This window comes from Amia ocellicauda, chromosome 12, assembly GCF_036373705.1.
Source record: "Amia ocellicauda isolate fAmiCal2 chromosome 12, fAmiCal2.hap1, whole genome shotgun sequence".
NCBI lineage: Eukaryota > Metazoa > Chordata > Actinopteri > Amiiformes > Amiidae > Amia > Amia ocellicauda.
The window spans coordinates 36,051,299-36,065,133 of record NC_089861.1 but is presented as its reverse complement, the minus strand read 5'-3'; the positions used below and the strand labels follow the sequence as shown (position 1 = coordinate 36,065,133).

The following is a 13,835-nucleotide window of genomic DNA, read 5'->3' as shown; positions in this document are numbered from 1 at the left end:
AGCGGTGAACCAGCGACAGAGTCATGAGCGGCCAAGGCTCATTGATGTACGTGGGGAGTGAAGGCTGGCCCGTGTGGCCCGATCCAACAGATGAGCTACTGTAGCTCAAATTGCTGAAAAAGTTAATGCTGGTTCTGATAGAAAGGTGTCAGAACACACAGTGCATCGCAGTTTGTTACATATGGGGCTGCGTAGCCGCAGACCATTCAGGGTGCCTATGCTGACCCCTGTCCACTCCTGAAAGCACCTACAATAGGCATGTGAGCATCAGAACTGGACCACGGAGCAATGGAAGAAGGTGGCCTGGTCTGATGAATCACGAGTTCAAGGTGTTGACTTGGCCTCCAAATTCCCCTGATCTCAATCCAATCGAGCATCTGTGGGATGTGCTGGACAAACAAGTCCGATCCATGGAGGCCCCACCTTGCAACTTACAGGACTTAAAGGATCTGCTGCTAACGTCTTGGTGGCAGATACCACAGCACACCTTCAGAGGTCTAGTGGAGTCCATGCCTCAATGGCTCAGGACTGTTTTGGTGGCAAAAGAGGGACCTACACAATATTAGGCAGGTGGTTATGTTATGGCTGATCGGTGTATATATATAGTCCTCCTCTCAATCACTATGTTGATGGATGTGAGTGGAAGTGGTGGAGCCTGGCTCATGTAAGGCTGAACTTGCAGGATTTAGTGTTCTTTGTGGAATAGTTAATCTCCTGGATCGGGCAATATTTCCATGGCTACAACTTGTATGGAAGTCGCTGGCGAGGCAGGTGTCCAATTGAAAAAAGAGTGCATGGAGCACAGAAGAGGGCTGGAGTTGAACTGAGGTAGGCAAACTGAAAATATGTGTAATGAGCTTGCTTGCTAGCTAAAGGATATGATCTCTAGACTAATGCGAAACAATGAACACCTAGTTTACAGAAAACAGGTATTTATAGTTTATCAAGTGGAAGTGGCTGCATGGAATTGGGATTATTTCCTCCCGAAATGTCATTATAAATTCCAACGTGCATCAGATGTGACAACCTATACTGCTGGATAAATGCTTCTCAATAAGCCTCTTAGCCTGTGTTTGCTGTTTCTCTAGCTGATACAGTGGTGAAAGAAGATAATTTGTCACTGCAGTCTGAAACAACAGAACTCACTTGCATACAATTACACACACACACATGCACAACCAGATATATGTATGCACACACACACTCATTCATACTAACAAACTCACATAGGTGCAAAGGGACCCAGTGCCTATATTAAGAAAGAAAGCCAGAATACCACTGTTCTTTTAGATTTTCTTAAAAACAGTTTATTGTTGAGTGCTAATGAGGTCTGATATGCTGTCTGCCTGTCATTACAACCTGAGCTGCACACCACTGGCCTGCCTTCCCCCTCCCCTCACTGCTTTGCACAGAGCCTGTCCTACCCCCTTCTTGTCAAATATTGGATATAGAGATGCACATCCTTACCCACCCCCTAATCCTCATGTCAATTACATACTTTTACACATAATTTATTACTTGGCCTGCTCTCCCATTTACATTTTACATTCTGTGCTGACTCCTTCTGCACAGCCTGGAAGTCCCCAATGTTTGTCCTGCCCCTTGCTTGGTCTGCCTACAGATTTCTTGTTGCAAGGGGGGGGGTACACTTCCAGTCTCCCCTCCCTGGGGTCTGGGCCCAAGCTCTCTGCTTGTTTATGATTCTGCAGGAATCTATTTTGTGCTGGAAGACATGTTGCCCAGTGAACCATGAATCTGACATCCCCATCATTGAGGAAGAGGAGTAAACCACACTGAGTACTGACACCAAAGTGAAATGAGGAGAAGAAAGGAGGAGAGGAGGGATGAGAGAGTCCTCTGTGTCCAGGCCCTTTTCCTTCAGGAGGGGGTACTGTTCAATTGCTGGAAGTTTACAGATATCAATATTCCATAGCACCCTGCCCTTCCTCCTTTTCTCCTTCCCTACTCTGTGTTTCAGTCCTGATTGGTTGGCCTGTGAGTCCTGATTGGTTCCCTATAAGAACACCATATACTGTTATTAGTGCTGGCACAGATAATAGAATTTTTATATAATTTTATAATAATAATTTTTGGGGTTATGTGCAGGACAAGTAGTCTCCACCTCCTTGGGGTGTCAGAGGGACTATATTAATTTGTCTATACATGATCATTCAGCGGTCAGCTGAAACACTGATCGACGGTATGAGGGATGAAGGTTTGGGGTCAGGTTGTCTGGGCTGTGGGCTCTGCTACCTCAGTCCAGGCTGAGCAGGTACTGTCTCTTTCTGTGTGTCTGTGTTGCCCACACCTGCCATAGTCTTTCAGTCTTTCAGTTTTTTGGTTAAAAAGTTGTGATCTCTTTAGTTTTGTAGATTCTAGGTGATGGTGTGTTGTAAAGAACTTGAAGAATTGGTGCAGAACACATTAAAATAAATTACTGCACTGTGGCTTGATACAAATTCAAGACTGCTGATCGATTGCTGGAGATACAGATTCTAAATTCCTGCAGGTTTCGCTGTATGCGTGTGAAGCGCAGTCAGATAGATCAGGTAACACTGACTGACAGTGAGTTGGATTAAAGATCAGTAAATTGTTACCCTGTTGCCAATTACTCATCACACTCATAGTCAGTCAGTCAATCAATCAGCCAGTCAGTGCTGTAGTGATTAGGATCAGTGGGGGTCTGCTCTCCTTTCACACTGTGCAGCATACTGCTCCCCTGTTTATAATAGTGTAACAAAAGTAGTTATCAGCATTCATCAGTTACTCAGCATTTAAAAAATATCTTATTCTAGCAATCATATTCATATATTTATGTTTTTTACATAATAATTTTACAGTAGTATTGTGGTACACTGCTATGTACTTTTCATTGTGTATATCATGTAGCATATGGATACACAGAGAGCAGCTCATTGTCCAAAAGTCAGTGGGGTTGGCGGTGGCTAGGGCTCAGGGCAGCAATGCAGTGAGGTAGGTTCAGGGGGCAGAATGCAACCCCCTTGTCTCCTTGGTTTCAATTGTGAAACCATGCTGTCATGGGGGAGGTCTGGGGGGTCAGAATGTGGAAGGGAGGAGAGGGGAGGGCTGTTTCTATTACTCAATTACTTATCCAGGGTGACTTACAATTGTTACAAGATATCACATCATGTTTTACATTTACACAGCTGCGCATTTACTGGAGCAATCTAGGTAAAGTACCATGCTTAAGGGTACAACAGCAGTTCCCCCACCTGGGATTGAACCCACGACCCTCCGCTCCAGAGTCTATCCGTCTGGGTCTTGGTCTGGGGTGGATGGTAATGTGATTTAATATAAATGTAATATCATTTTAAATGTTAGTGCTCTAGTAATGTTGTAATTGGAGAGGGGGTGTGCTGTGTCATAGTGTGCTGAATTATTATTGATTCATTCTCAGTGTAGGAGCCCAATTGGCAAATTCATGATTCACATACAAATATGGATAGTTTGATAAGTTTTAATTTCAAATGTGTTTGTTAATTATATGTTGTTTGCTCCACCATAGTTCATTGTGCTCTTGACGTCAGTTTAATTCTATTTCTCTGCATCATTATTATACCCTAGGCGCACTGCAGCGAGGACTTAGAGGGAGTTTTAGGGAGTAGTGGGAGCAATTACAAATTTTTAAAAGTTTTTACCATTACCGTTGATTAAATACCCTTGCAGTACATTTGCTCATGTGTACGAATAAAGCTTTTACCTTGGCACTTATTGAGTGGACTGGTCTGCTTTTTAATATTCTTTGATGTGGGGTGACAGAAACAAAACAACATGTCAGAAACGTATCAGTAAACCCACTTTTGCAGCAGTGGCAGTGAGTGGACAGTGCCGTACAGTAGTGACTGGAAAGGCAAATGGGAGTGTGGCAGTGAAGGTTATAAATGCTTTCACTCATCCCTCTGACACAATCTCTGTCTCTGGCAGTGGGAGGCAGTGTCCTGGTGCAGTGACACTACAGTGGCAATGGGATGGATGACAATGGACTGTGTGTCCCTCAGTACTCCCCTGCAGTGATCAGCTCCCCTGTCCTCTCCCCCAGCCTCTCTCTCCCTGCAGGCAGAGGCTCCCTACTCAGCACCTCCTCCTCCTCCTCGTACAGTGTGTGGTGGATGTTGAGCAATGGGTGGGTGGGGTTGCGGCTGAAGGCTCCACCCTGGCAATCGGGGGCTGGCTGGGTCAGGGGGTCAGTAGTGCAAGTGGTGCTGGGCAAGCTGGCTGTACTGCCACTCAGGTAGGCAGAGCTGGGCAGAGTCACCCCAGAGAAGCCTGCCTCAGCCAGTGGGTCCTTCTTCTCTGCAGATAAACCAGAACACCAGAGAACTATGATATTAGAACACTGGAACACTAGAACAACATAACATTATAACACCAGTACATTAAAACACCACAACACTGTAGGACTTTAGGACTTTAGAAAACTAGGATATCAGGATATCAACTCTATCATACCAGGAAACTCTTCACAGAATTCCTGCCAGAACTCAACTTTGTTTCAGTGTTGAATATATGTTTAATTATGTTGCAAACAATGAATATACATCTATCCAATGTTCTTTATCTACCTTATCTACCTGGTAATTGGATGATTATTTAGGTGTGAATTTTACTGGATGATGAATGTGGGTATATTTTCAACATCTACTTTTTATGATTTTATGTTTATTTGTGTCAGCATTGTTCAGTTTTGTCCATTGCTTTATCATTCATACTGCTATTTCTAATGAGAAATTTGGAGACTCGCTGGATAATTTTCTGGTGGAAGAAAGAGCTAGACTGAATGTAACTGTAAATCATGAAATTAAACATTAATAGTTTTACTGTTGTTTTTATTCCTGTATTATAATAAATAAGGTTGTTCCAATGTTCAAACCATGTTAAAATATCAATATTGATACCATTTACAAACACAACATAAAATCAATAACCTTTCAAGGTCAGGTTGTAATATTGATTCAATATTGAGGCACAATAATTCAATGGTACTTATTTTTGCAGCAATTTAATGCATGAGTCATCAACTCAACAATTTTCAATTGAACAGGAATTTTAAATACACGTTAAATGCTCACCGATCCAGGGAGTCATTTGATCACTTTACCTGAGTTAGACCTTCAGTGTTAATATTTTATTTTAAGTAACTAAATAGTAGAATAATAGAAATCTTATTGACTTGTTTTTCTGGTGAAGATTTGTTGGATTTAGTTGATATTGTTATAGGATTTTATAGATCATTATAAAATATGATTTTGCTTTTCGTGTAGCATTTTCCATATATTGCTGTTGATATTCCAATAGGATTCTACACTCACCTAAAGGATTATTAGGAACACCTGTTCAATTTCTCATTAATGCAATTATCTAACCAACCAATCACATGGCAGTTGCTTCAATGCATTTAGGGGTGTGGTCCTGGTCAAGACAATCTCCTGAACTCCAAACTGAATGTCTGAATGGGAAAGAAAGGTGATTTAAGCAATTTTGAGCGTGGCATGGTTGTTGGTGCCAGACGGGCCGGTCTGAGTATTTCACAATCTGCTCAGTTACTGGGATTTTCACGCACAACCATTTCTAGGGTTTACAAAGAATGGTGTGAAAAGGGAAAAACATCCAGTATGCGGCAGTCCTGTGGGCGAAAATGCCTTGTTGATGCTAGAGGTCAGAGGAGAATGGGCCGACTGATTCAAGCTGATAGAAGAGCAACTTTGACTGAAATAACCACTCGTTACAACCGAGGTATGCAGCAAAGCATTTGTGAAGCCACAACACGTACAACCTTGAGGCGGATGGGCTACAACAGCAGAAGACCCCACCGGGTACCACTCATCTCCACTACAAATAGGAAAAAGAGGCTACAATTTGCACAAGCTCACCAAAATTGGACAGTTGAAGACTGGAAAAATGTTGCCTGGTCTGATGAGTCTCGATTTCTGTTGACACATTCAGATGGTAGAGTCAGAATTTGGCGTAAACAGAATGAGAACATGGATCCATCATGCCTTGTTACCACTGTGCAGGCTGGTGGTGGTGGTGTAATGGTGTGGGGGATGTTTTCTTGGCACACTTTAGGCCCCTTCGTGCCAATTGGGCATCGTTTAAATGCCACGGCCTACCTGAGCATTGTTTCTGACCATGTCCATCCCTTTATGACCACCATGTACCCATCCTCTGATGGCTACTTCCAGCAGGATAATGCACCATGTAACAAAGGTCGAATCATTTCAAATTGGTTTCTTGAACATGACAATGAGTTCACTATACTAAACTGGACCCCACAGTCACCAGATCTCAACCCAATAGAGCATCTTTGGGATGTGGTGGAACGGGAGCTTCGTGCCCTGGATGTGCATCCCACAAATCTCCATCAACTGCAAGATGCTATCCTATCAATATGGGCCAACATTTCTAAAGAATGCTTTCAGCACCTTGTTGAATCAATGCCACATAGAATTAAGGCAGTTCTGAAGGCGAAAGGGGGTCAAACACAGTATTAGTATGGTGTTCCTAATAATCCTTTAGGTGAGTGTATATGGTTATATTATATAGATTTTCCTGTAGGATAGCATGATGGGTCGAATGGCCTCCTCTCGTTTGCAAACTTTCTTATGTTCTTACATAAATAGTAAACAAAGTATTGCAGAAAATTTGTACTTGTATACTCAATAACTAAACTTCTCATATTCATATACTGTTTGGCAGTGTTTGCTATGTAAAGGGGGTGTGACGACAGATATAGTGGTACCTGTGATGGAGGCAGAGACATGGACGATGGTGTGTGTGCCCTCGATGAAGACGCTGTCTGGGTCACGGGTGGACGGCAGAGACTCACTGTTGGTGGCCTCTGTCTTGGGCTTGCGGATGGTCAGCATGTACGGATGCACATCCAGGGAGAAGTTCCGAATGGTCTTCTTCTCCATCCCTCCTCCACTCAGCTCACCTGAGAACAGAAGAACACAACATGGATAAGACAGGTTAGCCTGGTAACCAGTGCCTGTCCATTATCCTGCTGTGCCTGGCTGCTGACTCACTTCTTGGTTAAGGATACCATTATTCTGCTTGTGTAAGGACAATACAATTCTGCTTGTGCTCTTCATCTACTCAACACCAGTGTCACACATTATAGTATAACGACCTTTGTATGATGTCATCAATATATAGAGTTGTATTATGATTTGTTTTGGATAAACACCGGATAAAGAATAAACCTAATGAATAAATTATAATAACTGTACTGATAACACAGACTGAATCACAGAAGAGAATATTCATTAAACATCCTTTGCTAAACTATGTGCTGTTTTCTACGTTGTCTTTCTTTTTACCTGTGCTGCCTAACAGAAGGAGACAGAGTGTGAACCCTTGCAGGGATGCTGCTCTTCTCCTACCTTTGCCAGTGGAGGGGTGCTGAGCACTCTTGGCAGAGTCTAGCAAGGGAGCAATCAGGCTATCTGTGACAGTCTTGCGTCGCATGGGCTTGGCCTTTTCAGGCTTGCTGCTGTTCTCCACACGCATCAGTGTGAGTGGCTCCTTAAAAGGCTGTGGCAGTGGGTTCGAGCTGGTGATCCACTTCATCTTTTTGCGTGGGCGCTTGATGACCAAAGGCTCCCCACCCAGTTCACCCACACCCAACATGGCTGGGTCAGCGCTGGGGTCCAGTGTCTGGATGCCAGAGTCCCGCATGGTGGGTGTGGCATCGTGGTTAGACTGTGCCAGTGCAGCTAGCAGCTGCCGCACCACGTTATCATACATCAAGTCACTTTCATTGGTGATGAAATCCAGCCGGTTCAGAGACTTGATGTGGTCGCGATTCTCATTGCAGAACATGGCCAGGATGTTGATGTCGCAGAACTGGGACTTCTGCCATTGCCGCTTTGTCTTGATGCCCACTTTGTGTAGCTTGTCGAACACAAAGTTGGACTTACGCACAATGAATAGGTGGATAAGGTTGATCAGGATTATGAGGTTAATGAAACACAGCAGTGTGATGTCCACTGCTGCCATGATGCGCTGCAGCTGCACAGCTGGCAGTTTGCAGTTCACACTGAGTCGCAGCTCAGGGGAGCTGCTACCATCAGGGGGCTCACCCAGCATGCAGGTGAACTCATTCTGCCTCTGTGTGGCATAGTAGGTGCTCAGGTAGGAGATTGGGATCGAGCTGAGGCAAATGATAACGAGGTGACGTGCCAGATACAGTTTGGCCAGAAAGTTGCTCTGGCCACGGCGCTCCAGGTACTTTTCAAACAGGTTCTGTTCGGGGCTCTTCTCCTTCTCTGCATTCTCAATGATCTCTCTACGCTCACGCTCTGTAATGCCCGGCCCCTTAGACTGGATTTGCTTCTCGATCTTTGGTGCCCGTCCCTCGGCAGCACGGTGGTAGCAGTTGTCGATCTCATGGAGCAGGAAGTTGAGCTCAGAGGTAAGGCGTGTGGAAGCCAGGAACTCCCAGCCAAGTGCTGGAATATACATGATGCCAGCAAAGGCCAGCAAGGCATAGGGCAGGAACTTGTGCTCAAACAACGAGGGTCGCAATGCAGGCTCCACCCCTGGCACTGCATCATGCAGCTCCGTCCAGCAGTAGCCACGTGCATACAGAGCTTGGTCACGTGTGAAGTTGTGCGGTGTGTAGCAGTATATTGACTCCTCTAATAGAAAGAGGGAGGGAAAGAGTAAGAGTGTAAATGCATCTTTTCAGGTTTTCTTCATTGTTGTAAGCTACATCCACACTGGACACAGTGCATATCTTATTGAATATACTGTAATGCATCCATAATAGGTTATTTTCTTTTATGAACCTTGAAAGTAAAGTGCTACATTTTTGTTGTTTTTATTATGTTGTTGTTTAGAACTACATAATCACCATCCTTGTTATTAGTGTTATTATTGATATGTTTTAGTTTTTTAGCACTATAATCACCATATGTAGTATTATGGTTATTAATAGTAATGCTGAAATTCATTATCATTAACATGAATTCATGAATGTATATAGCAATTAAATTAACTCTTTAGGGAGACCCCCAGAACCTGGAGATAATGAAAATATGTAGGTCCCGACGTTGAAGTTTTAGATTCTAGCATGTCATCTATAAAACATGGACTTTATGTATTCCAAAGAACTCAATATAAGGATGATTTAAAATGACCTATGAATCATAATCTTTAATCTACAGTTAACTGAAACGTAGGTAATATTTTTGTTTCATTTAATGTTATGTGTATGTAAATACCTTTTTCCAGTTGCAATGCAAGAGTCTTGTTGTCAATGACGTGTCACAGTATAATTTGCCTGAATAAAACCTTGTTACAATCAAATTAATTATCATGTTCAAGGATTGAGAATGCAGGACTTAAAAAAAACTGCAGCAAAAATATTTTTTTCATTGTAGACTGATGGGGACAGCATGTATGGTCCGATTTACTTCTAGTTGATACCTACTTTTTGATGCAACTTATACAATTAGCTTCTAAATGCACCTTCCAGTAATGACTACTGCATCAAAACTGATTTGCCCTACTCTGGTATGTCTTTTAATCCTTTATTTTGCATTAGTGCAGTACCTCATAATTCAGCCTGTTACTGCTTGTTGTTTTGATGTGCATACCATGTTTTCAAGGGTGTTACATTTGCTTCTGATTGGTCCATTTCCTTGTAGTATGGCAAAGAAACAAATACAGGAGAAGTTTTTACTTTTCAAATTTTCTTAGTGACGTCGCTTCTCTCATATCAGATATTGAAGCTTCCCTTGAAATGCTCTACCTTCTAGACCATGTACTGGAGCTACTCAAATCGCTCTGATAGTGTCGATGCAGCCTTACTGATATATCCACACACACCCTCCTCTGGAAAAAATTTAGACTACTCCACCTTCAGAAATCAATGTGAAGTTGTCGCAATTTTTTCCAGGGCTGTATATACATATACACACTTGAATTTTTTTTATTTTTTACAGAAAGCTATAACTGTAAATCACCCATTTGCATGAATAATACACTAATTGTGGACAATATCCCAGCATGTCAGTTTAGGTGTCCCAGACCTGCAAAGTTGCGAGTGAACACCAGAGTGACCAGCAGGATGGGAATCATGACAGTGCCAATGGTGACGACGCGGTCAAAGGGCAGCTCCAACTTCAGCTGTACAATAAGACCAGCCAGGGGCCCAGCCCTCTCATCCTGCTGCCCCGGCAAGATAAGCTCCCGCAGCTTCTCTCCGGCAAGCAGAGCTGTGGCCATGTCAGTGTTCTGCTCGATGATGTGCTGCATCCGTCTGGAGAGAGAGACTGGGCCACCCACCACCTGGCACACACAATGAGGACTGGGTCTGACTCACTGCCTGACTGTCTCAATGTCTGACTGCCTGTCTGTCTGTCTGACTCTGCTTAAGTGACTAACTGGCAATGTCTTTGTCTGACTCCGCGTTTGACTCTCTCACTCTCTCTACGTTACTGTCTGACTTTCTATCTCTCTTTATGTCTTGCTACCGGTCTCCTTGTCAGAATAACTACAGGGGTCTCTCTCTCTGTGTGTCTGCCTCATTATGTTTTTACTGTCATGTATATGAATCTGTAAATAGCTATGTTTGTAAGGCAAGATTGTGTGTATCTTTGCTGTTAATCAGTCTATCTATATGTCAGCTTGTCCTGTGTGTGTGCGCGGCCCAGCGCCCAGAACTTCACATTCCTTTAACAAAGAGAGAGAGAGAGAGAGAGAGAGAGAGAGAGAGATACTGTAACACTGCAGGGGAGAGAGGACATGTACAAAGCAGCCCTACCCTCTTTGTGAAACCCCCTTTTAGTCTATCATCAGCTGACTTCAGAAATAGCAGTAAGGGGGTTCCTTTTAAAAAATACAGTACATAAACACAGGCGAGGTTTATGGAAGAGCTCTGTTCTCATTGCAGAAGGAAACACAAGATCTCACTGCTGTGTCTGACAGCCCAGCTGGAAACAAGACACTCGCAGAGCCCAGTCACCAAGCACCAAGCAGGTTCCTGCTAGACAGACCTGAGCCCTGGAGCTTTCTCTACTCACACCACTGTCAGCTGGATTTGTTAAGTTTGTTTTTCAGTGTATATTGTGGTCTGTTTGCAAAAGACAGAGCATCAGTGAGGAGCTCAGCAGTATGGTAGAAATATTTTTAGATCATAACATTACTGCCTTTAACTGCATTGGAAAAACAAAACTGGTGAATAACTTCTCTGGAATTGTAAATCATCCTCAGGGCATTTATTTTACATAATACTCCTTGACACTCACTGAAATCTCATTACTACAGAAATACACCAAAACAGAGCTGTGAGATAGCAGTCGGTGTCAGTCTGTGTCCATTTGTGCATTTGCACAAGCATGCAGAGGCGTATGGAAATTTATGGTGGCCCCCCACAAGATCGGAGCACTATTCCACCCCCAGGATCGGAGTGCGATTACACGCCCCCCCTCCGGGATCGGAGTGCGATTAATATTCTTATTTTATTATTTATGTTTTTTTAACTAAATGTTGGGTGAGGCCCTTACATCTCTGTGGGCCCCGCAGGGGCGGGGCAGTGTCGTAAGCCTCTGCAAGCATGTGCTAGGGAATGAGTATCAATGTATGTGTGAGTCTAGTATACAGGCACCAGGGTATCAATTATAAATTGTTATAACCACCCCCCCTTCCTTAAAGTCCCCGGCCGTGAGGCCCAGTCAGGTTTTCAGGCATTGTGTCTGTCGCAGTGTAGACTGCTGCAAAACTGGAAGGTCATAGCCAGCATCCTCTGGCAGCTTGCTTGTCTGATTGTATTGTCCCACTGCTCACCCCAAAACACAATTATACCTCAATACTGCTTACTCTAATCAGCAAACTGAAATCTGCAGAGGGAACTTTTTTCTGAGAGCAATGCTGTATAATTGAACACAGAAGGAACGGCAGGCTGTGCACCAACACTAACTTTGTGCTGTGCTTCAAATGTAAATATTCTGCTTCAGATTATCTTCTTACATATACTGCTGTTTTTGGTCATGAAACACCCTGAAGCTAGCTTTGTATGAAGCTGCAAAAAGCAAGTTTAACTTGTTGTACTGTACTGTATTGTGCAGTACAATACTACAACAGAACAATTCATCACTGTTCCTTCCCACTGCATAAATCCCCACAGTGAGAGAGAGAGAGATGAAAAGAACAAAAGCAGGCACGGTATATAAATTTACTAAATTCTGCCCATGTGTCAAGAAAATCTCAGAAATTAATGGTCAAACTAAATAACTAACTGAGCAATAGAACAACTGAATAAAGTAATATGTAAATGACACCTTGTAAAAACAATTACATAGAGCATTGTAGGAGACAGATGCTGCTCTTATTTAACATCAAGATGCACTTCAATTCACTCTGGGCTCCACATTCCTATACTCAAATACCCAAACTGCACTTAAGACAAAACCTCCCCACTGAGTGAGCTGTCCTGTCTGTCTGGGCTGAAGGAGAGCAGCTCCTCTACAGATAGTCTATAGTCCAGTGTCTCTAGATTGCCCCATTCAAACTGCACACAGGACAGTGTTCCCCCCCCCCCCCCCACACACACACACACACACACATGTATATACCAATATGTAGAATACATTCACACCCTATACAGGCCTGTGTCACACACACTCTGTACAAAGAGCAGTCTCTCTGCAGCCTCTCACACATACACTCATACCTGTATATAGTATACACTTTACAGAAAGCACATGTACATAAACTCATTGAATAACAGAGGTAGCATTTGCATATATACAATCGACAAATCCAAAACCACGCCAGATAGATTATAAATATTATCCATCATCAAGTACAAGTTAATGCAGATTGGTGTGGAGGCAGGCAGCGTCGAGGGGCAAATGTGCGGGACAGCAGCGCATCAGCAGCTCCGCCACAGAAAGAGTGGAGACTAAGAGGGAGAGGCAGACAGACACAGAGATAGCTAGATCGAGTCTCTTTGTCCTACGATTGCTTCTATTTCTCGTCTCTCCAGATTCCTGTGCCTAAATCGGGACTGTGCGTCTGCCGGTCTCTTTCGTTGGCTCAGGCATGGCGGACAAACTTTCATCAGCATCACTCTCGGATACATTATTTCATTAAAAATCACAGTCACGCACAGAGACACAAACATACACAGTCGCGCATGCAGAATGGCAGAAATACACGCATGCACACACGGGGGTAGACAGCAACCTTAACTCACCGCTGTTTGGAGCCTCAGCACTGCAAGAGTTAATCTGCAGTGCGGACGAGCCCGTGTGTGTGTATCCGGCACCGGTATATTCCGCCGATAGCCCCCTCCCCTAAGTCTCTTACCCCTCCTCTCCCTCTGCTTCCTTCTCTACAGAAATGAGGTCATGTGCACGGCTCACGCCGTCAGTGCAGTCGAACAGCTGGTCACAGCGCGCGTCTGTGCTTCATTCTGAGCATATCCGAAACGACGCATCATTCTCTCCTCCAGGTATGCATGTCGGGAGGGCGCATGGAGCAACCGGCATGCAGACAGCTTTTCAGGTCTCATGATTTGAGGGGTTTTATCCAGCGATCAGGAGGTTCGGGATAGACAAATATACGAGTTTGGAGTCGCTGGCAGACGTGGCAGCGCCTCGCCTGCTGCCTATTCATCACGCTCCCCCGAGCGAAACATCACTACACAGGGACAAGGGGACACCTGGGCATGACACGGTCTCTGCGGTGTGGAGATATGTACAATCCGTTCTTTTTCTACGTTCCTGTCTTTATCCCGGTCTTCAACACCTGTGACGCATTTCACTGTAGAGAGCTCCATCTATGCCTGTGTATAGCTGTATGTGCAC

The 13,835-nt window shown here is 43.9% G+C and overlaps 1 protein-coding gene across 1 annotated transcript; it reads right to left on the bottom strand.

The window, feature by feature from the left end:
- Window positions 1-2,294: 2,294 nt before the first annotated feature.
- panx2 (pannexin 2) lies at window positions 2,295-13,311 on the bottom strand. The gene is made up of 5 exons (XM_066719465.1): window positions 13,223-13,311; window positions 10,056-10,698; window positions 7,404-8,660; window positions 6,761-6,955; window positions 2,295-4,314 (listed from the first exon to the last, which is right to left on the bottom strand). Exons 2-5 carry the CDS (start codon window positions 10,279-10,281, stop codon window positions 4,016-4,018), a joined length of 1,977 nt encoding a protein of 658 aa, XP_066575562.1. The 5' UTR covers window positions 10,282-10,698; window positions 13,223-13,311; the 3' UTR covers window positions 2,295-4,015.
- Between the last annotated feature and the right edge of the window lie 524 nt (window positions 13,312-13,835).